The 24469-nt window shown below is 37.6% G+C and overlaps 1 protein-coding gene across 2 annotated transcripts in view; it reads right to left on the bottom strand.

Annotated features, from left to right (window-relative positions):
- LOC149199184 (plant UBX domain-containing protein 8-like) overlaps positions 1-18544 on the bottom strand; it is a 56528-nt gene extending 37984 nt beyond the window's left edge. Inside the window, exon 1 of one of the 2 annotated variants that reach the window (XM_089402327.1) lies at positions 18108-18544. In XM_089402327.1, coding sequence (XP_089258453.1) covers positions 18108-18194 — 87 coding nt within the window. In that variant the 5' untranslated portion in view covers positions 18195-18544. The remainder of the gene's footprint in view (positions 1-18107) is intronic. The other variant, XM_089402328.1, reaches the window with a different exon arrangement.
- Positions 18545-24469: the final 5925 nt, after the last annotated feature.

Genomic DNA, 24469 nt, shown 5'->3' on the forward strand with positions numbered 1-24469 from the left:
CTCCCTATGCTAGGATGACCTCCACTGTTCTGGGATCAATGAAATTGATCTAGGATCAGTATGAGTGGTTTGAGACGCTTTCTTATGATATTGATCTGGGATCAATAACACTGACTTCAGGTCAGTGAGAGTGATATGACACACTCTCTTCATATGAAACTGACTTCGGGTCAGCAGAGAATGGTATGAGACATTCTCGATCAATTCTTCTTCTTCATGGTTCAGCAAAGCAGAGCAGAGCAGAACAAAGCTCAGCGAAGCAGCGCAGAACAGAGCTCAGCAAAGCAGAGCAGTGCAAAGCACCGATGGCATAGATAGTACATTTGGACAAATGGATCAGCAGATGGAGTTCTCACTAGTTGAGAGGGAGTGTTAAAATTGGCAACTAGGGCCAAACTCCATGTGGGTCATCTTATTAATGATAGTTGATATTTTTCTTGGACTCCTCTCATTGAGAGGTGTAGGATTGATCTAAAGATCATCCGATTCCAATAAGTATTCATGGAGATATGATTTTATTTGTGTTATGGGACAATTCGTCAAGGTCAGTCGTGCAACTAATCTGCCCCCTCTTGTGCTCCACGTTTTACTATAAAAGGAGGAGGTTTTCAAGTCATTTAAACACTCACTTCTCCTAAGATCTCTCTCCACTCATTGGATTTACTGGCTAGAGAGGTCAAGAGGGAGAAGCCCTAAACGCAGTGAAGAAAGGGTTATATGTGCCCTAGACGCAGTTGATTTAAACACTCACTTCTCCTAAGATCTCTCTCCACTCATTTGGGTTTAGTGGCTAGAGAGGTCAAGAGGGAGAAGCCCTAAACGCAGTGAAGAAAGGGTTCTATGTGCCCTAGACGCAGTTGAAGAAAGCAGCACTAACAGTTGTCTAAAGGAGGCCCTAATACGCACGCAGCCAAAAGGAGCCCTAACAGCTGTCTAAAGGAGGCCCTAATACGTAGCCAAAAGGAGCCCTAACAACTGTCTAAAGGAGGCCCTAATACGCAACCAAAAGGAGCCCTAATAGTTGTCTAAAGGAGGCCCTAATACGCAACAAAGAAGGAGCCCTATACACAGCCAAGTGGAGGCCCTAATTCGCAAATCTAAGGAGCCGTATACACAGCCAAGTGGAGGTCCTAATCTGCAGCAAAGAAGGGAGATCTACCCACTGTTTAGGGGAACTTCATGCAACAACACAACCCTAATCCACAGACATGAGGAAGCCTTAAAGGAGCCTTAGTTGCATATCTAAGGAAGGGTTAAACGTGCCCTAGACACAGTCTATATCAAGGAGGACAATTATGATGCAACGTGGAGGGCTGCAACTCATTGGAGGACAACCACAGTCATTAAGAGTAATTATGGGCCAGCTTAGACGGGTTGTTAGGGACTGTGGTCAGTACCCTAATCAGTCCCTGAATTGCAACATTACAGCATGTTCAAGAGTTGACATTTCTATAGACTAAATGTTGTTGTGTTAATAATGATTGGACTCTATCTGGGATACGTTTGTTGCTATGTGCTAGGCCGCAGGCCATAGCACCATAGCAAGAGTTGTTATGGGCAGTGTATCAGGGTGTGCAACACAATGGGATGCAGCATGATAGGCACAATAAGGTATAGTTTGAAGATGCATCACAAGGCACAGCAAGGTACAGTTTGAAGATACATCACAAGGAGGTGCAGCATGATGATATGGTGCAGCAGCATGATGTGTGCAGCATGAAGATGAAGAGCAGCAAGATGGGTATAGCATGATGAGGTACAGCACAGCAATGATGCAGCATGCTGCAGCTCTGTGACGAGACATGATATGATGGTGTAGCATGGAGCAGCACTATGATAGGGTGATGGAATCACATGAGTCCATATCAGTTACCTCATGAGACATCTTCTTAGAGAAGATCTATGTTCTTATCTTGTCAAGTCAAAGTGTTGACTTCTGATGTATATGTACTATCTCTCTCTCTCTCTCTGTTGAACTACTGAAGAACATACAAGAAGAATTGATCAAGGGTTTCCCAACATTGGGGTTTGTCCCTGGCTAGCACCACATCCTATGTCCTCTTGTCTTGACTTGTCTTCTGCGATTTATGTTTATGTTCTATCTGCAGTTTACTTTAATGTTGATGTAATTGCTAATCTGGAAGAGATATTGAGCTACCTGTGAAAATTGAAATAAATTGCTCTAAGCATAAGAACATACCTAAAATTAACAGGTAGCCCCCCTCTACGAGATCCAGGGAAGCACCCTGGGATAACAAAAAAAAAATTGGACCCTCATTAGGTGGGTGGACCTACCTAAGGTTTTGTGCATGGATTTCGCACATGGTTTTGGGCATGATGGTTTTAAGTCCATGGTATTTTGTAGATCCGGTCAAGGGAACTATGGTTATGTTCTAATCCAGGGTTAATGGATTGGGGTTTATGGATGTTTCGACATGTATATATGTATTGTAACATTAAAAGGAACATAATGAAAAATCAATCTGGTAGTCTTGGTTTTGGGATCCAGGGGAAAATCTCTGTGTTCATTTGTTTTATGTGTTATGCTCTCGCCATTGTTTATTTTCTGTTTTTAGAATTCGTATGCAGGTAATTTTTGTATGGGGTTTCAAGAGAAATGAAAAATCACTACTAGTAATATGTATGATATGATACTAGTCAAGCAATTAAGACAAAATAAACATGAATTTACTGAAGAAACAAAAATCTCACCCGCTCTCTAAATAGCAAAAATAAACACTTCAGCACTTAATGCATGGTTTGATGACAACAAATGTTCGCAAACAAGAACATGGACATTAATCTCCTAAATCTACTCAATATTGATTTCGAGTAAAGTGTTTTACAAGTGATCATTGGTGGGACATCAACTGTCATAGGTCATTTGACATAAGAGCAATCATTGCACAAAGCATGAACTAAGTTTCTCTCTAACTTTGATATTTTTCAAAAGAATCTCAATTTTCATCCCTCGAAAAAGAATCAGAGATTCAAAGCGTTTAACTATTATGCCAACCATAAGACTTGTTGAAAAGGTATGGTAGCTATGGTCAGTATTTTCATTATAAAAGAAATTAGTGTAAAAAATAATTTTAGATATAAATAAATAAATACCTCCTGAATTGTCAAGTCCATTACAATGAAATTTAGGTCAATTGGGCCCCTAAGATGCACCCATTCAACCCCACTTGAAGACTATATATAGGAAATCATTTTTCCTCATTTGGACACACAATCTTGTCTCATATATCTTTGATCAAGCGAAATTATAAGATGGCTGAAATTTCAGGAAATTGGTTTTTGAAATGGCACTTGATCATGATCCTGATTACTGGTTTGGCTATTAATTTTGCTATGGTTATAACTTATTCCTTATGTAATCATGAATCTGGAACCATCTCTCTCGCTTGTAAGGAATGAATTATGGGTTTTCCCCTTGTGTGTTTTGCCCTAGCCTCAGGCCTAAATTTTTTGTGTCTCTTGTTTTTATTGTCTCATGGTTTCTTAATGTTTTTCCTACTACTCTTTCATGCTTATGAATGAATTTTCTTAATATTGTATTTAATGATGTAACATTCTAATGCTTATAATTGTTATCTGTGTAAGAAAATTGTTCTAAGCTTTTCCCTAGTCAAAAATTCAACAAAGATGCGGAGGCATTGGAAGGCAGATAATGAACAAATGATCCTATAAGAAGAAGTTGACTCTGTAAGGCTCCCTATGGACGCAACAATCCAATCTCAGTGATGAAAGGAAGACTTTGATCTCAGATACGCATTTTGTGGTATCATATCAATATTTTATAATGACTTGCTTAATCCCTATGAAGGCTCGCAGCTTATTTCTAAGCTTGCATATATAATCTCAGGGCTTACATCAAAAGTTTATAAGGCTAACAGTATATACTCTTTATATTTGGTAAATCACACTACTCCTGAAAACTATGCTTGTGTCTCGCACCATAATCTATGACTCAGTGGTCTATGACCCTTTGATTTTATATGTATCAAGGCTCTATGGCTCTCACATGTTGCTCGTTGTCCTAGTTGTAAAATAAGTGCAAGTTTTGTATACAATATTCCTCCACTATGGCAACTAACAGGGTCACTATATATAGGATGGCCCACCATACATGTTACAAAATCTCAAATATGTCAAAAATTTTCAATATAACAATGACCTAATAGACATGTTCTCAAGATAATCAAATTACATATGATTCAAATAGTGGCTCTATGATTGCATGCAATGGATCCTTTATGATTCAAATAGTGGCTCTACGATTGCATTCAATGGATCCTTACCTATGGCTCGAGTTCTGAGATGGTGTTGCAATTTTGCGACTCTATGGATTACCTTCGGTAGTGGCTCATCTTATATACAGTTACAGTGGCTATAGCGACTTGCTAATCACATGATATATAGTAACAATATTAAGATGCAACAATGTTTTGATTGTCATGAGGATTAAGGTATATGGTAGAGTATAATATACCTCTATAGTAATAAGCAAAGAATCTCAATTCGCATGACAATAGCCTTGATCACATTTTTCAACACTTTGGCATCACATTCTCGATTGAGGTGTGACTCGCATCTTTAGCACTCTATGACATGGGTGACTTGGAGGAAGCAAGTGGTTCCCACGTTGTTTAAACAGAAATTTGTTGACTATATGTGATACATATTACAGTGTTTATGGAACAGTGAAATCGTAACCTATGCAACAGTGGAAAGAACAAATAGTTATGGCATGATAAGCGAACCTCCTACGAGTTCTATTTTGCTAAGTATCTTCGTATAACAAGATTGATGGAGTCCCTAAAGCAACCTATCTATCTTTGAGAGATACAAATCTATGCGAAATTTGTAGATCTTGTATAACTTTTTTGTTAATGTTGAGAGTTTGAAATAAGAATGAGGCCTATCTACTCAGTGCATAAGTATATGATGTGATCCCAAACCATATGTATGTCCTACACTGTGACACAAATCAGTAAACGATTCTAACTGAGATCACATGGAGGATATCCTATCCTATTCACATAGATCGACATCTCTCTCTCTAGACTAAGCCGACTTGATTGACAGATGTCGACCGATCCCTTGTATATTAAGCAAAGGTCTCAAAATTAAAATCTTTAAAGACCGTAGGCATGTCTTTATGATCTGAGACAATTCTGAGCAATATATATGACTTCTATATTTTGAAGTAGGTTGACTTCTACAAGAAAGACGATTTGATTATATGACATACATATACCTATGAAAAACTCTGTCATAAAGAGCAAGTTTCAGTCTAGCTTTAGAAATTTCAAATGTTTGCCAAAATATATGGTTGTTGCTTAACGAAGTCCTTTATAATTTAGTGTTAGCATGAGTAAGAATGTTGGAATTCACTGCATAATGCAATTATGTCTAAAAGGTCTCTTGAAGAACTGTGCATATTTCTTGAGAATCCTAGGAGTTTGAAATATTTGTTCTAGGAATAATAAAAATGAATGCTACATTGTGTGAGTTGGTAAAACCCTAAATTGACTAAGGTTTGAAGTTAAATCCCTAGCCATATTGTTGTCAAGACAAAGGGATTTATAACTCCTACTGAAAGGGAAAACCTAATTTCTAGATCTGACATTTTGAAGTTGAGGTTGATTTTCAGGTTGGACTCAAGACCAAGAGGGAGTTGCCTTGATCAGAAAAAGATGGGTATTATATCTCTTTTATTGTTTTAACTATTACTGACGTTGGATTGTTTATTGTTTGTAAACCTTAGGTAGGATTTGGAGAAGGAAATTGAAGGCTTATGGACCATTATGTCTGATTGATAATAGAAACCCTAACACCTTAATGTTGATATATACTTCTTGATGATATATTCCTTGTTAATATCACTCCTTGATGATGTGATGGAATCACAATGATATGGACTCTTTGATGAGATTGGACTACTTAATGATATGGTTGAATTCCTTAATGATATAATGGATGATGAAGATTCATTGATGATGACATGGATGAAATTGAACTTCTTATGGCTAAACTCCGTGATGACATGGACTCCTCGATGATGTGGATTTTGTTGATGATATTGACAAATGATTTCTTAAGATGACATGGATGACATTGAACTTCTGATGATGATCTAGGCTCCTTGATGCTTACTCTTCAATGACGATGACGTGGATTTCTTGATGATATAGAGTCATTTGATCATGACTTGGTCAAATTCAACTCCTTGATGATATAAACAAGTTTAGCTACCTAATAATGTTGACAAGATTGATTCCTTCTTGATATGGACAAGCTTTTTAAGCTTTTTGACTCCGTATAGATGTAGATTCCTTTGATGATGTAGATATGAATCCCATTAATGATGATGATTTGGAGTCAAATCTTGGATGATCTAAACAAATTTATCTTCTTGATGATATGGATTGTTTCCCTGAGGATTGGCCTCCCTAGTCTTGCCGATATGATTGATTGCAAGTTGGTTAAGATTAAGAGGGAGCTAACACACTCTCATGAGATAAGTACTTCAATATTTATTTCTATTATTGTCTCATTATGAGTCTCTTGTCTTTGTATATCTTGTTTGGTTGTATTTGTTCTTCCATACCTCCTAATGATGATTGCAGGTACATATTGAAGATTGTCAAGGTGGGGCAACCATTGAAATGGATGGAAGAATGAAGTAATAAAATGACTCATAATTGGATTCAAAGGGAACAAACATGAACATCCTGATTGAAGCATGTTTTAACCAATGAAGTTCAATATGAAGACGGCATGAAGTCCTGAAGGAAGATCTTGATCTACTAAAGACCATTTCATGAACTTCTCTGCCACATGTTGATGATATGTTTCTAACGAACGCTATGAACCTCTTCAGCATAAGAGGCAGTTGATTGATAGTGTTGCATGAGCATGATGAAATACTTGTTGAGAATGTGGCATGATGGACTGTGAGTCCATGGACACTTGCTTGATGAAGAAGTTGTTGCAAGACTCTGTTGTTGATGTGTTGATTTGGCCTGTTAAGCAAAGGAGTAGCATTGATAAGTTGTTGATGTTTACTTATGGCTAAAGCTAAGTGAATAGCTAGATGTTGTTACTGAAACAATTGTTGAAATCAACCATGGCTATGTTTATGCTTCTTAGCAAGCTGGTGATTATGTAAGGAGCCTAGAATGGTTGTGGATCCCTATGAGAGGGAGCATTGGTTTGATAACATCATAAAAATACTCCCTTCGGGTTACTGTGAGACCTATGTGGTCGGGGAGTTTGGTTCTGAGGCCTATTGTGATCCCTTCAAGTTATCATGAGGTATTGTTTTCATCTCTCTTGAGAGGAGATTGATGATGTATTGTTTTCATCTCTCCTGAGAGGAGACTGATGGCGTATTGTTTTCGTCTCTCCATAAGAAGAGATTGATGGTGTATTGTTTTCATCTCTCCCTGAGAGGAGATTGATGGTGTATTGTTTTCATCTCTCCTAAGAGGAGATTGATGGTGTATTGTTTTCATCTCTCCATAAGAAGAGATTGATGGTGTATTGTTTTTATCTCTCCCTGAGAGGAGATCGGTGGTATGATCCCTTCCTCGGTTGATGAAGGACGAGTCACCTCTGTGAGAGATTGCACTGTGTTGTGGCCTCATGAACAATGTTGTTTGGTTTGATGCTATCAGCTTTCCTTTGAGACTGATGATCTCTCCCTTAGGTGTTCCGTGAGACCTTTGATATGGTCGGGGAGATTGATCGTGAGAGAGAGAGAATGAAAAATACCTCCTTGGCTAAGAGAGAGTGTTGAAAAAATATGGTAGCCATGCTCGGTATTTACATCATAAAAGAAACTAGAAAAAAAAATGAATTTGATTTTGCCTCCTAAATTGTCGAGTCGGTTGCACTAAAAGTTAGGTTCGTTGGACCCCTAAGATGCACCCATTCGACACCCACTTGAAGACTATATATAAGAGATCATTTTTCCTTTTTTGGACATACAGTCTTGTCTCGCGTATCTCTGATCCAATGAAATTTCAGGATGATAAAATTATAGGGAGGTCCAAAATTTCAGGAAGTTGGTTTTTGACATGGCACTTGATCATGACCACGGTAACCTGTTTGGTTATTAATTTTGCTATGGTTATTTCTAATGTAATAATGAATATGGAACTCTCTCTCCTCTTATAAGGAAAGATTTATGGGTTTTCCCCTTGTGGGTTTTGCCCTGGATTCAACCCTAAATTTTGTGTGTCTTGTTTTTATTGTCCCATGGTTTCTTGATGTTTTTCCTACTGCTCTTTCATGCTTATGAATGACTTTTCTTAATATTGTATTTAATGATGTAACATTCTAATGCTAATAATTGTTATTTGTGTAAGAAAATTGTTCAAAACTTTGCCCTAGTCAAAAATTCAACAAGACTAGACACTAGAATTTTGGCATAATCAGCAAATGGATGTTGTCGTGTCAATAAATATATAACAGTGCCACCCACAATAACAAACATGACTCAAGAAAATGTATTTTGAGTAGCAAACATTTTAGTGAAGCCTTTAGCAATGAAAACTACATTTGATTGCACTATTTTTCCCTAGTTAACCATATTTAATGAAAATTGTACTTATATAAATTTGAATAACCAAAGAACTCTATTGACCATAATAGAATTGGTTTTTAACTGTCTGAGCATAAGAATCAAGTTTTAGGTTGCCCAACTGGTGGAAAAGTTATACAAACCTAAGTTTTATAAATAATTCTGAGATGCCCCAAAATGATAAAGAAATGGCAAAAACCCCACCCAGAAAAAACAACATGGAAGTGATAATTGCATCATCAAGAATAGTGGATAAACTCACTTAATTTTCATGATACCTGTAACTATGAGAATTGGCCCACATCATTAATGTGGAGAAATCTTAAGCCTATGTTACTAGAAACATGACCAGGAGACTTGTTTCCTACTCTATTGTTGTTCCCATTGCCACTTCCATCTTGAGACTACATCGATAGATTACCTATCAAATTCAAATGCAAAAAATATGCACCATGGGGTTCATGGTTCTTAGCCTCCTAAAGCCTCCAACCCCATTTCCCTTTCAATTACTTATTTCAAGTATCAATTGAAATCAATTGACGACCATCAACTGAAACCCTGGATACTCATTATTTTACCATAATTTCAAATCTAAACCATGCAACAATTAGCACCACATCAACATTAATCAGTTCAATGTCAAGTATTATCAAAAGTCATAGTTAAACAGATGAACCATTGAGATTTTTAAAAGGATGTTCAATAAACAAACATATAGAAACATCAAAAGGCAATAAGAAAATGAATAGAGGAGAAAAAAGGTACAAATACAACTTTGGAACAAATAAGAGACCTAACTTGAAAGAACACACGCTAGTAACCTTGCAAGAGTGAGAATTGTAAAGCAAAAAGGGAAGGTTTCATATTGTAGTTTATAATTGCAAGAACAAGAAAGAAAGATACTAAGGATTCAATTATGGAAAATTGCTCAACAATAAAGTCAATCAAAGCAACCAGTAACAGTTAATCATGTTATAGGTTTTGGAAGTTGTTTGGTCCAACTTCTAAGGATCACACCCTCAACCTCTAAAACTTGCTTCAACAACATAGGTTTAAAATGTCGATATGTTTGATCCTTGAAAATAATATATTAAGCATCAAGACCCATAGCATTCTTGCCACTAGCAACCCAAAGGTCGTCTTTTACATCTTGCATAGCAGGTTCTTTTGGAGTCACACATATCAGTCAATCCCATTCACCCATGCCTACTTGTGTATCTCAAGACCCATAGCATTCTTGCCACTAGCAACCCAAAGGTTGTTTTTTGCATCTTGCATAGCAAGTCCTTTGGAGTCGCACATCTCAATCGATCCCATTCACCCATGCCTACTTATCTATCTCATATTATCTAATCCACCCATACCTACCCTTGTCATTGAATATAAGGTTGTTGTCTATTTGCAAAGTTCTCTCTATTCTGGTTTGCATTTAAATGGTCCAATATACTTGTGCCTTCCTTATTCACCATTTAAAGACTTATATGTATATTCACACTGCAATTTTCCAAATAATGACTTAAAAATAAACAAATAAAAAAAGATCCCCTCATTTATACAAAACATCACCAATTGCTCAAAATCATCCCAAGCTTAATGGTCTTTTATGTGAATTCTTTTGATTTATTTCCATTGGAAAAAAACAAGGCTTTAATTAATCATGATTTGCCTATGATTATAGGCTACAATTATAAGCAGATGAGATAATACAGAGAGCTCCACCTGTGTTTCAACATAAGCCGAACAAAAAGGATTTTAATTGAAAGAAACCTTGGATTACCGTTTGCCAAACAAAAAATAATTCTTAAATTATTTGCACTCAGTAGGTAATTTATGTCTTTTGCGTTCTATACAATTTCTTAACAAAAACAAATATTGAATTTTTAAAGTGAAACAAATTTGTGTTATCAATGTCCTAAAATATTAATATTGAACATTTCTCGGTATTCATTATAGCACAGATAGTTCCATATTCATTATATGGCGTTAAGCATCTTTTGGGCAAACCTAATTACCATAACAACATAGTCAAATCCTTAGGCACGCATACCTAGGCACAAAAAATCATGTTTGAAAATTTAGAACACCCATCATGTTATCTGTACATTTTACCACTTTGGAAATACACTATGTTAGGCAATTTACCATTCTAGACTATAAACCTGCTCACTTGTTTTAAGTAAGTCAATAATTTATAGCCTTGTAACTTTTGTTGTACTTTTTGACAATTATGGAATCATAAATGGTCATTGATATGTATCATGTTTAATTTATAAAATTCCTAGTTAGTTACTTTTAGGAATTTTGAATATATTTAGATTTATCTTTTGCAAAATTTCAGAACTTTATATTTTTGTTCATTCCCCTTTTGTTGTTCCATGGAAATAAATTTAAGGGGAACTTCTAGTTATTCCCAAAACTTGTATGACTGTATCCCCATCCTCCATTCCAAAAATTCTTGCAACATAAGGGGGTCGTTTGTTTCATCGATATGGTAGGGTTTATGTTGATCTTCTATTATGTCTTTGAAGACATATTTCCTCCCCTTCTTTAACACTCATGGATTAGGAAAATGTTAAGCATTTGTTCTTTCAAATCCTTAATCAAAATTATATATACATATATTTATTTAAAGGCCACATTAAGTCTTCCATCCTCCACAAGTTCTCCTCTTTACAAGACCTTCCTTTTAGATTATGAGAAACATATGAACTAGGGCGTTTTTATGATTTGACCTCCTTGATTGGTTCGTTGTTCTACAAAAGTTCTAGAAATGCCTGATCACCCTTAATTCAATGTTGTGTACATTTTTTAATGGTCAAGAACATAGGAAAACATTGCAAAAGATTTTGAAATGAATTTAATATCCTTACTATTGTGGAAAGTACCACAGTAATTATCAACATAAAAGTACCCATAGTACCCAACAAAAGTAGCCCCATAAGGTTTTCACCTGCTAAGCATCATTCCAGATGTTCAATGTGTACTCTATTTCATGGGGGCTCCAATCTCATTGTTGACTTAAACATTGTCAAATGGTTTATGAAATCTACATAGCATGTCACTTTAACTAGAGAAAAATAAGAATATCAACTTATTTTTGAGCCACTACATTTTTCAACTAGCATCCATTGCAAAACAACTTTGTCAAAACATTGTTGTTCTTTCCTCCTTTCTTTAGATGGCTTCTTTCCTTCACAGAGTCCAAATTTTTGGGCATTTTAAGGATTAATGTCTCTACCTAGCATATTGTTTGCTAAAGGCCATTACCTAAACCAACCATCCAAGTTGGTCCCATTGTTCGTCTCAAAGGCATCTCAACTACTCCAATTAATTGCCATCTATCTAGACCAACTTAAGTACCTCTTTGATGTTCCAACCATAGTTTTAAAACTCCAACTCCGACTCCAACTCAGCCGAGGATCGACTCTGACTCCGACTCCGAAACGGTAATGACTCGGTCGGCTCGATTTCAATGACTCGGTCATTGTAAAAAATAAATTAAATATTTATTTTTTCATAAAAAACATAATTTTAAAGATTTTAAACATAATTTTAAAGATTTTCATTCATGTTTCCAAACACACAACATTATAATATAGATGGAAGACAACATATGATCAAAGTAGGCTCATGAACCAATCCATTATATCAAAATGGTACCCAATGACAATACATAGTCAACTGTCATACATGATCAAAGGCTCAAAACAAAAAACACATAACCAAGGAGGCTAGAAATGGCCTCTACAACAAAAGTAAACTGTGACGGTGACCAGACTCCAGTACTAGTACTACTTAGTACTGGCTAGTAGCTACTGCCAGAGGAGCCAAGATCATGTCGATAAATCTCTAGATCATCATCATCAGAGTCAGACAGGGGGCCCCATGGCTCCTCCTCATCATCATCATCTCCAACTGCAACTGTAGAAGTGGTACCACTAGCAAGCTGTGCAACTACAGCAAATGCAAGCTGAGATAGAGTAGATATGCGGCTGCACTTCTGTCATGGCTGAGCAGAGGAAGCACCTACAACTGGAGTCCTTGCTCGCTGTGAGACTGAGGCTGGTGCATTGGGATCTCCATTCAACTAAACAGGCTGAAGTTGAACAGCATGTTCAAGTTCAACTGATGTCTCGAAATCTAAATCTAAATCAAGATCCTCATCAGGATCAAACTCTGTTGGACGACTCTCCACTACCCAATCTGATGTTGGATCAATGTCTTCCAACACAATGGGATCTGAATCAGGTCTTTTGTTCAGTAAATGGTTTCGTCTGAGCCGAAGGTTGTATTGGACATAAACTAGATCATTTAGCCGTTTTTGATCCAAACAGTTTTCTTTGTGTGAATCCTCTCAAAGACAGACCAATTGCACTCACACCCAAATGCACTGCAAGTTTGAATCAAAATACGAATTGCAAACCTTTGCAATTCAGGACAACGGCCACCAAAGGCCTCCCACCATTGTGCTGCAAAAAACATAGGAGTGTAATGAGTTAGCTCAACAAAATTACAAATTATATCTAACTTTCAAATTATAAACGATTTAACAAACTTTAAAAAAAAAGTAAAACTATTAAGAAATTGAAAATTGAAATTTTTGTTTACCTGGCTCATCTGCTTCTCTTGCAATCTTTGCTAGGTTCTTCCTAAAGGTACCTGATGCATTGCTGAAGATATTGCCCTGTCGATGTATCTCCAGCTGATCAGACTCCAATGGGATCATGTGATCAATACAATCAATCAGTCCATCTCTGACCTCCCCCCTCAAAGCTCCTGACTCCTTAGCTTTATAATGATACCGTGGGTTCAAAAAATACCCAGCTACATGTATAGGGCGATGGAGTTGATTGTTCAATCTTTCATCAATGATTGCCCAAATGGGCCCATACTTTGCCACTCTATCCTTGTATACCGTCTTTATTTGCTCCTTTGCTTGATCCATAGCCTCATAAATGAAGCCCATAGCCAACCTTTCCCCATCCACCAACCGCAACACCTTAACTAGTGGCTCAGCAAGCTTCACAATCTCTGCTGCCTTTCTCCAAAAAGTTTCTTCATAGACTTTCATTTTCAATTCTTTGCCTTCCGGTTTGTTAGACCAATTGCTTTGATTCCATTCATCACTGGAAAACATCTTTTGCAAGTTTCTATGTTGAGAAAGCATAGATTGCAATGTCAAAAAATGTGTAGCAAATCTAGTGATGGCAGGCCTAATAATATCCTTCCCCCAATGTGTTTCCTCATGGGCTCAAAACCAATGTATGGTTGTAGATAAATTTTGTTATGCTTTTGGCATGATCTATAGTGTTTTTGACCCAATCTAATTTTCCAATATCCTCAAGCATGAGGTCTATGCAATGTGCAGCGCATGGGGTCCAAAAGATGGTCTTGTGTTTTTCCTCTAACAGTTTACCAGCAAGAACATAATTAGAGGCATTATCTGTGATTATTTGAACAACATTAGCCACCCCCACCTCCTCAACAACCTGATCCAATAGCTGAAACAACAAGTGGTGATCTTTTACCTTATCAGATGCATCAACTGATTTTAAAAACATGGTTCCCTGTGGGCAGAAGACAAGAAAGTTTATGATGGTACGGTTTCTTTGATCAGTCCATCCATCTAACATGATGGTACACCCTGTTCTTGCCCATGAGTCCTTGAACTCTTGCAAATACTCATTAATGGATTGAATTTCTTTCCGCAAACGAAACCCCCTTAGCTCATGCATAGTAGGGCCTTTGAAGCCTTTTCCAGCAGCATGTATGGCATCAAACATAGGCTCATAATATGGTGAACGAGCAGCATTAAAGGGGATATCAGCATCATACCACCATCTGGCTATGTACTCACAAGCAGTCTCCCTCAATTCTTTCTTCCAATGGTCATCTAAAGTGGGCTGCATTTGAGTTTTACTAACTTCAGGACCATGTGCATCTGATGGAGAGGAGGGAGTGAAATAACTTTTGATAGTCACATCACCCTTTTTCAAATTCATTCTACCCTTTCCCTTATCTTGAACAGAACCAAAAGAGGGAGGAACATATCGGAAAGGGTTGGATGTATCAATTTGAGGGATAGAGGAAGAACCCTCAAAATCATAATGGGGGTTGGTAGCCATCATTTTTTGTATCTCCCTCTTCCTCCCAATTTCAGCCTGTATGTCTCTTTGCCTAGCCTTATCTTCTTTAAATTTATCAAAGTTGGCCAACAAATGCTTCCTAATCTCCCCAATTTCTGGTGAGGTACATGGGGTGATTTGGCCTCTAATCCCTGCCAAGTGTTGTTTCAGCCTATTAATGCCCCCAGGACCTTCCTTAATTTTCCTATGGCAAAATTTGCATTGCATTTAACTATCAACCATTTCAACATATGCCCAAGCAGGATCTCTTGCTCTAGGTGCCATTTTTTGACTAGGAAATGAAAGCAAACAATCTGAAAATGAAAAAAAAAAAAACATTGATTCAATGTTCATTTATTTGACGAAAAACACTCTCTAAGCTTTCTAGATATGCACCTAAAATTTACTAAGCAAAAATAGATTTATAGAGGTGAAAAAAAATACCTCCAAGCACAAACTGCCTCCTCAAGCTTGCTCCAAGAATCAGCTCCTCAATGCTGCTCCAAATGGCTGCCCAAGAAGCTCCTCACTCTAGCTACAATGCTCCTCCAAGACTCCTCACTGCTACTCCAAAAACAAGCTCAAGAACTGCTCACTAACTCTCAAAGAAGACTCTCACTCAAATGCATAAGATTGTTGTGAGAGAATGAGAGCACTTGAGTGTGTTAAATAGGGTTTGGGAGGGGGAAATGGACCCCAAATGACATTTAGCAAATTCATATAACTCCTTGGAGTCCAAACCAATCAGAAAACACTTTAAAAATCCATTAAAAAATAGTAAAACATTGTTTAACGTGTTCTGGGCCGGCTTTTTGTGACTCAGCCGAGTCATAACGGAAATGGCCGAGTTGGCCGAGTCATGGGTGACTCGGCCAAACGAACCGTTCCAAAGGCCGGGTCATTATGGAGGGTATTGGCTCGGATCAACTCGGCCGTTTCAGTATCGAAATGGTCGTTTCTTAAAACAATGGTTCCAACTCACCTCATATCATCTAAGCATGGCCTGAAATGGAAATCCAAGATAACCTCTACAAATAGTACATTCAATGCACCTAAACCACAACAACTCAAGGCCTTAGATGAAATTCGCTTTCTACTCAAAACACTTCTTGAGATAAGAGATGCCACGATCATTATACCTCAATATACGTGCAAAAACTAGATGCATGCCCTCTAAGTCACCCTTGGACAATTTCATGTGGCCTCCAACAGATTCTAAATCAATAGCAACCACCACATCTCCACACACACGATTTATCAATTAGGTCTACCACACAAAATGAAGGAGAATTCATTTTTCGATGGCCCTCCTCATATGAGATCCATGGGGGGTCTTACTATAGCTTATTCTAAAACCTTAGTAACTCGTTTTCTACCTTCTTCTACTACCCAATCAATGGTGCCTTGCTCTCTACATTATAAAAATACTTGGACAAAGATCTTGAGCTCTTCATACCTCGCCCCAATTGGAGATTTCAAGCAATTCACATTTTACTTCCAAGTTGCCCCATTTGATCTGGTAATAAGCTACAAACAAAGGCCCATGGATCTTCTGATAGACCTCAAGATGGTCCTTCCTTGCTCTCTACATTAGATAAGTACTTGGACAAAAACCTTGAGGCCCTTTGTACCTCACCCCAGTTGGAGACTTTCAAGCAAGTCACATCTTACTTTCAAGTTGTCTCACAGCTACCACCATCCCTAGGAGACAACAAATCTCCACAAGACCTTTGAAGAGTTATTGTTCCAAACCACTTGTTACACCACCAAACTTATAGATAGTCCAGTAGACAAACTCGGTCCTACACAACTCTAAGGTAGGTCGCACCCTCCCCATAAACATAGCCAAGATTCCATCAAGGTATTCCTCTCCACAACCTTGGATGTCAGGGAAGTTGAGCTCCCTCAGTTTCCTAAGACCACGCAAACAAACCCCCTTATGTTAGCCACACCCCAAAGGGCATCATTCGTGAGTGCATTGACGATTTCACAATGACTAATAAACATAAACGAAGATTTTTCCTGTTCCCCGTACTCATCCTCAGCAAACTACTTCATCACTTATGGACATTAATATCTTTTGATCAGCTTTCAGTGCCTTCTACTTTTAGCACTCTAGCATCTTTGCATCATCTTCTCTTTGCATATGCTTACTTCACTTTTTGCACCTCTTTATAACTTTTATTAGTTAGTTATTTAACAGTTAGTTATAACTTTGTTCTTCTGATTTCGGCATCAACGTAGGAATTGCATTTGCACTCCCACACTGTACTTCAGTTTCTGAGTGTACTTAGGTCCCATTCACCTTCTTTTTTCTGGTCATTTGTCAAAATTAATAAAATTGCCTTATCTATCTATATTTTCTTCACGAAATTCGTGTACCTTATAATATTGCCTAGTGTAGCTTACAAGTATTGTTCTATAATTCGAAGGGCTGATCTTTTCTCCATTCTAAATGATTGAGGTAAAAAATAAGCTTTATGTCCAGATTTCCAAAACATTTCTGTTTCATGGAACATAAGTTTGCTGCGGCAGACAAGTATTTCTGGTGTCAGCAATAGAACGCCAGCTTGACATGCTTAAAACGTCTTCAATTTGGCTCCTCTTAACCATACTCTACATAAACCACGCGTAAACAAGTTTTATTGTAGAACATCGTCTTTTTAAGTGCTTCTTTTGAATTAAAGGAACGAATTACGACTGACCCAAAGAGATCCACAAGCACAAGCAACTAACTTTAACGGGCAAAAAGGCATCGAGAGGCAAACCACTGAAGCTGTTTCATTCAGCTAAGCTGCTGCGTAAGGGATACTCTTCAATGAAAATCACACAGTATTTAACAGTTCCCAGGATCTAAGGCATGCATATGGGGGAATTGGACCTTGGTGGGTGGCCTGCCATGCTGCTATCTTCACTGCCGCACCACCACCCTTGGCACTGTAAACCATTCATCACTAAAGTTTGAAAACCCTGATCAAACGAAAGCATCCCGCAACGTGGAGAACAGATTGCCTTATTTTCAAGTCCCATTCAAAACAATCAGAAAACACAAAATGTTACAAGCTGTCAACCTGTTTTCTACCTAATAGACACCGTGATTAGCTTTATCAATAGCTAATTATGAGTTCGCAGAGTCTGTTGTTATCATTGCACAGAGCTAGCTAGTCAAACATGAAACTCGGCACTAGACATAACCAGGTCGATAACTTAGTTGGTCTGTGCTCGTACATAATCATTTATAGCTAGCCAGCTAATGTTTCACATATATATAAAGCTACATGAAATTAACCCTAGGTTGCACTGAACGATGGAATCTGATTGCAGAAAGTTTAAAACTTCGAAAAACGGGTTCCAGACAAATATAATCTGAACAACAAAGCAAAACCTACCTGGAGTTTCTCTACGGCCGCTGCTTCAGAGGCGCCCGTAATACTCATAAAGGTCTCTATTGCATCTTGCTGGGGCCGAGCCATCATTAATTAAAAAGGTAAAAATAAATTAACAACCCGCGCTATAGAATTCGAAAGACTCAGAATTCACCCTGAAATTTCTGACTTGCGGTCGATCGGGAGACGAATATTTTTTAAAAACCCCAACGTTCCATCCGAAAATATTGGGGTTTTCGCGCAAAATTTGCGGCCTTCCTGTGAGTAAAAGCAAGGCAGAAACTTATCTATAAATTCAAGGGGAATCCAAAAACATTTGTGGCTCTGAATCAAGAACTGGCAGTTTGTAGTTGACAAAGAACTTGAATTTAGCGCTGCTGCTAATTATATATAACGCCCTTCCTCTCCATTCCACTCCCAGCCACAGCCACCTTAAAGGGCTCTGCGCTCGAGTTCCCAGACCGGCGCTGCCGGTCCAATTTGACCGTGAGTCGACGGGCTCACTTGACGTTCCGGTAGCCACCAGATGACAGACACGTGTCGGGAAGCAATGCTCTAGCTGGCTCCCACGGTCATCTGTCACACCGCTTTTTCTTTCTTTTTTGCGTGGTACTTTGGCAAATATTAAAGCGGAGCGAGACTAGACAAGCCGATAACCCTTTTTAAGTTAAAGTGAACTTGGACAGGAAGCAACCTAATTGAACGGTGAGGGATATGGGGATCCAAGTTTGTGTTTTATAGGAATTATAAATAGCAAATATACTAAAATTAATAATTAGGTTAATATTGAAATTTTATGTATTATTTGAATATTATTTAATTAAATAATATGGGGATAAAATTTATTAATATTATATTAGATTAAATAATGATAGTCAAATTAATAGCGGGGTTGGGTTAAGCAAACAATATTCATCTTAACCAACCAGATCTATCTATTTTTGTTTGCCTCTATCAAATCATTTTGTACCACGTGCAACTCTAAAGAGTGCAATATGTCAACCTCACCATCAACAACTCTTGGTACTTTGAACAATGCAAGTCGTCAACCTCACCGCCAATAGCTGTGACTTGGTCAGTGCAGAGCTTTCCAAGAACGCCCAAATAAGGTAGTAAAGAAGCAGGGTCACACACCAGATTCGAAGAGTTGGATTATCATTTTAATCCACACTCACTCTTATAATCCTCCCGGGTATGATTCTCTTATATTCTCATGAAGTATCCAAAAAATGGCATGAGGCCCTCCAAATGCCATTGGAACACCAAGCCTCTAAGCAGATCCAATAGCCATATTTGCTATGAACTCCCCCGAAGACTTCGATATCATCAAAGCCAATAGATGTGGCGATGAAAACCTTAACACCATTGGCATGTATTCCTAACAAAATCAAATTAATCCCAGACCTCGCCTTTGGCCTCAGTATACTGGACTAGAACCCCGCAGAAATCCTTGGAATTATTGTAATCAAAATCCTTCAAAACAACCTTCAGGACCTTCATATCAAGGGTGTCTACCCAAATCAACGTGGCTTTTGTCGCAACAGTCCTTTCGTGAAGGAGAGAAGCAAGTCAGTGAGATCTATAATCATCACTTGGAAACTCAAGAGTGGCTTCAGCCACCCCTGGTCAGTTTTTTGTCTAACACTTTGAAGTTGTCCTTTGAGTTGTATTGACCTGATTGGTAAAAGCAATTGTGTGAAAATTTGTCCATTTTGTCTTCACAATTTGCCCTACCCAGCATGGCAACATAATAAACCAACAATTTCCTCGATACTCAAGGATTTAGATAAGGAATTGTACAAATTTAGTGGTCATTTAGCATAATTTTTCATTATCATCTTACTTCGAGCATAACCAAATGTTACAACAACAAATTTTCATTAGCAAGTAAGCAACCATTGGAGTAGAAGGTTGCTCTCTGTAATAAAGTTCTCACATATTTTTTCAAATAACCTTTATACGATATTTATTCTATTAGAAATCATATTTTTCATATTTAGTGATTTAGTTTTTCAAGATAATTTTCACAAATCTTCCTTTGATGTATCTTTGCACCTTTAGGGGCTAGTTTATAAATTTTATGAGTTGTATGACATGTTGTTTATCATTTTCCCCTTTATAAGTGTATTTATAGTTTTTCATATGCTTTTTATAATATGGAAATGTTGCATTATTGACCAAAGCATGTTACTAAATATTGTTGTCTAGTAATTTTATTAGGGGTGACTGAAGGGGGAGAGGTTTTGTATTGCCCCGAAGGAAAATTGGTTACAAGGTAGGCAAGGGGGTTGGGTTGTACGATCAACAATCAAGCCGAAATACATGGCCCATTGCAAGGTCTGCTTTTAACTAAAGTTTTTCGAATGACTAATATTGTCATCCTTGGAGACTTGTTTATCATTATTCAACATCTTCATATTGTAACTTGGCCAAAAGACAATCATTTGAAAGTCCTTCTAAAGAGAATCTCAATGTTGCTAGACAAATTCCCTCGTAAAGATTTATTTCAAATCCGTATAAATCAAAACATCGAATTTGATAAGAGAGTTCAATCTTGCATGCCAGCTCCAGGCTAGGCAACTTGAAGCCAATGGCGAATAAGGATGGTGTAACCTACCATAAGGCCAAAACAATCAACATGGCAATAAAGAACTATATGGTCAATGTCCAATGAAAAATTTCACCCCAAAGGAAAAAATTTAATAGTCTTAAGCTACACATGGGAAAAAATTTCAACAAGTGGAATGGAGCCTGACTTATGTCACAACATCCCATAATTATTGTACGCATGTATTTGACGCGAGCTCAACCTCCTTGCCAAGTAAGACCTTCATCTAGTGACCATAGTGTGAGTACAAAGTATATCATCATATCATAAGTATGATTGCATATCATACCAAGGTGATTATGAAAGGGTTTACGGTAATAACTTATCTAGCGTGTGGTTTAATGTAATTGAGGCATAAAATGATGAATCAAAACTCCCATAGACAATGAGGCTTACCCATTCTAAGTTTAATCCCAAAGAGAAATAGCTACAAACTTTGGCATATACCGTGGTCTATGTGGCAATGCCAAACAGGGGGGTCTTTGTTTACGCCTACGAGACTCACTACTAATTTTGTGTCGTTTTCAAACCTACAGATTGTAAGTGGACTTAGTAACTGCATAATTGGGTTAGTGTGGGCCTGCCAAGTCCTTCCAAGTTGGCGGGTGGACATTTTTCCTAATTGGAGGTTCAACATTTGGAATTTGATGTAGCATGCAAGTTTGTGACAACCCCTGGTTGATTTTCCATGTAAATAAAATAATACCAAGGTCATGGGACATGTATTCCAAGTTGAATGGTGGGTAAAACATTATAGTGGGCATCACTTGTGGTTTATTAATGGCTATGGAAATTGGCAAAGGCAAAGAGGCAATAAATGGAAATTTAATTAAAGAAATAAAGGAAAATAGGAGAAAAATAAGGTGAAGAGACACAAATATGCATGCAAAGGAAATTGGAGAGAAAATGAAGGAAAATGAAAGAAAAAGGAAAAGGAAAAAGGAAAGGAAGAGACTAGACATCAATGATAAAAAGGCACCTGAGAAATAGTTGTTCAGCTTTTGATCATGATCAACAATGGAGAGAGGACAAGCAAGGAAGCAAGCAAGAAAGGAAAGCATAGGTGCATAAGAGTAAGTTTGGAAAACAACAAGTAAGGACAAAAATTAGTTGTGGATTTGCAGGTAACAGTGTGCATGTGTGATTTAGCATGCCTAGATTTGAATGCATGGTACATGCATTGGTTATTTGGTTATGTTTGTTATCATTGGCATGGGATTTGTCTATATTGATAATGGTTTCAACTTTGCCTTGCCATTTCCTAGATAGCCATGGTGTGTGTGGGTTCCTTGTTTGGTTTAATCTTTGGATGCCCAATAGACTTGGATCCCGGTTGAGGTGGCCTTGGGAAAATTCCCAAGGGTCAAGGGTGGAGATAGAAATTTTCATAGAACTATTGACGAGTGGGTGGAGAGAGGAAAATTCCTCATGAGCTGGGAAGAAAGTCGACGACATCCATGCTTGTTTTGGTATTAGTGATTTCTAGACGGTGAAATCACTATGGTTGAGGGTTGAGGTGGTTTGGCCATTGGAAGCCCTGGTTGGTTATATTTTGGTTCAACCTATATGATCCCATATTCATGCCTCTAATATGGCATAGGGGTGATTGGCTAAAAGAGAGATTTGGTTAAGCCCAATCTATGGTTAGGTGGTACGTGGAAGTACCTGACTTGGTTGGCATTTGCATATGTTAATATGAGTTATTTTCCTATTGTGATTTATGAGCATTTGTATTGGTGTTGATTTTATGGTTGATTTTTCATGGCTTCTATTCTCGTTTTATGGTGGTTATATGATGTGCTCTCACTATGGATTTTGTTCATGATTTGATAAGTTATTAAATGGTTGATGGATGCATGGGCTAACAAGTGTTGTTGTAGCTACTTGAGAGGGCATTGGACCTTCTTGATGATTCTCTGATGAAGTACAAAAGTTTATGATCAGATATGCATTCATGACCTATAGCTTCTATGTTTATCATATGTTTGACGAAATGTTTATCATGTATTAGGCATGTTTTGGGCAATTTTTGGCCCTAGTATTAAATGATTAGACTTGTCATCATCTTAAACCTGGTTATAGAAATTTTTTGCAAGTTTTGGGCAGTGGTCTGGAGACTAGCCTAAAAACGTGGCATAGATCTTGCCACCGCATGCACAGAACTAGGAGATCTTGGTCATAACCGCACGTAGGCAAGCTTACAAGTGCGTTTGGAGCCTCATAATCACATGCACTATGTGTTATGGGTGCAATTGGGGTATCAAGTTTGTGAAAATGAAGTTTTGACTCAAGGATTGATCACCAGGGGTGGTTGTCAGGTTGTTGAGTGATCCAGTGTCCTTGAGGAGTGGTAGTATGTGTTCTGGTTTCTAGGCCCCACTTCCATAACTGGAACATGGAGGTCAAGTCATGCCATAGTAGCATTCAGCTCATGTTTACACTAGAGAGTTGTAAAAGCACGTAAATGTGGGAGGAGGTGTTACAAAGTCCAGTAAGGTGGCAGGTGTTTTGAGATTGGTTGCCTCGGTGTGGAATTACTGGCATCTAAGGAATTATATGTGACGTCCACAACAATGCCAAGTAAGTAATTTTCATTATTTAACTGATTGTCTCACAAATCTATCTATTTTGTTTGATGCATTAAATTATGTTGAAGATATTTGGCTTTTGCTAGTTAACATTGCCCTGAATTCCTCCTCTATAGATCGCAGAAGTGGAACTCTACTAGGTCTAGTGGATTACAAGATTTCTCCTTTGTGGAGGTCTAAACCTGAAGTGGTAGGGAATAGTGCCTCTTCTCACGCTAGTAGAAAGAAAGACTCCGAAGAAGATTGTAGGAGTTGGAAGAGGAGACAAGTTGGAGAAAAAATGTGGAGAGGCCCCACATAAATGCCAGGTAGTAGAACTGGTGTTGGGAGAATGAATTGTGGTTGTCTAAATGCAATAACTTAACTGAAGCGAAAAATGGACGTGTTTCAAGTGGATTTACTTGTATTAAATTTGAAATTAAAGGACCACAGTTTGTCAATGGTACAAGTATTGGAGGAAAACTAGTCTCTGGAAGAAAAATTGGCCATGTAAGATGATGAGGTGGATGCCTTAGGTAGCCAACTAATGGATCTCTAAGACCAAATTAATCTACAAAAAACTCAGTTTAGCAAGAGGGGTGATACAACATAGACTCAACAAGAGCAGCTTCTTAACCTAAACAGGCCAACAATTGGGGAGGAATATAAATATAACTGAAGTTCGTTGCCACGCAAATTTTTCCTTTTGCGCGGTTCTTTTTGTCGTATATATAACTTCAAGAATGTTTTGAAACCTGATATAGCATGTGATTTAGTAAGTACATCATTAGAACTCGTCACCCTTATGAACTTACAAAAGGATGCTCATGTTGTAAACCCTCTTAGGTATATGTTCTGATGGGGCACACATTTAATACAAATCATACTCACTCTTGTTAAAGGAAAAAAAGAAACTACAATTTTATGTTATTGAAATCACATTTTTGAATGTATAAATAAATTCAACACCCTAAAAAAACTCTAAATCACTCAAATTGTACAAATTAAACAACACAAATTTGTGATTCTAAGTTATCACACAAGAATTCAAATAAAATTAATTGAAAGTATGCTCGGAAAAAATCCAAAATATAGAACATTTATATTATAGTTATTATACATGTTTTGCCCTTCCAACTTGAATACTTCAATATTTGATATTCATCATCAAATATTAATTCATTTTTGAA

Source organism: Pinus tabuliformis, chromosome 2_1, assembly GCF_031772625.1.
Source record: "Pinus tabuliformis cultivar Carrire ecotype Pingquan chromosome 2_1, CPIR1, whole genome shotgun sequence".
Classification (NCBI taxonomy): Eukaryota; Viridiplantae; Streptophyta; class Pinopsida; order Pinales; family Pinaceae; genus Pinus; species Pinus tabuliformis.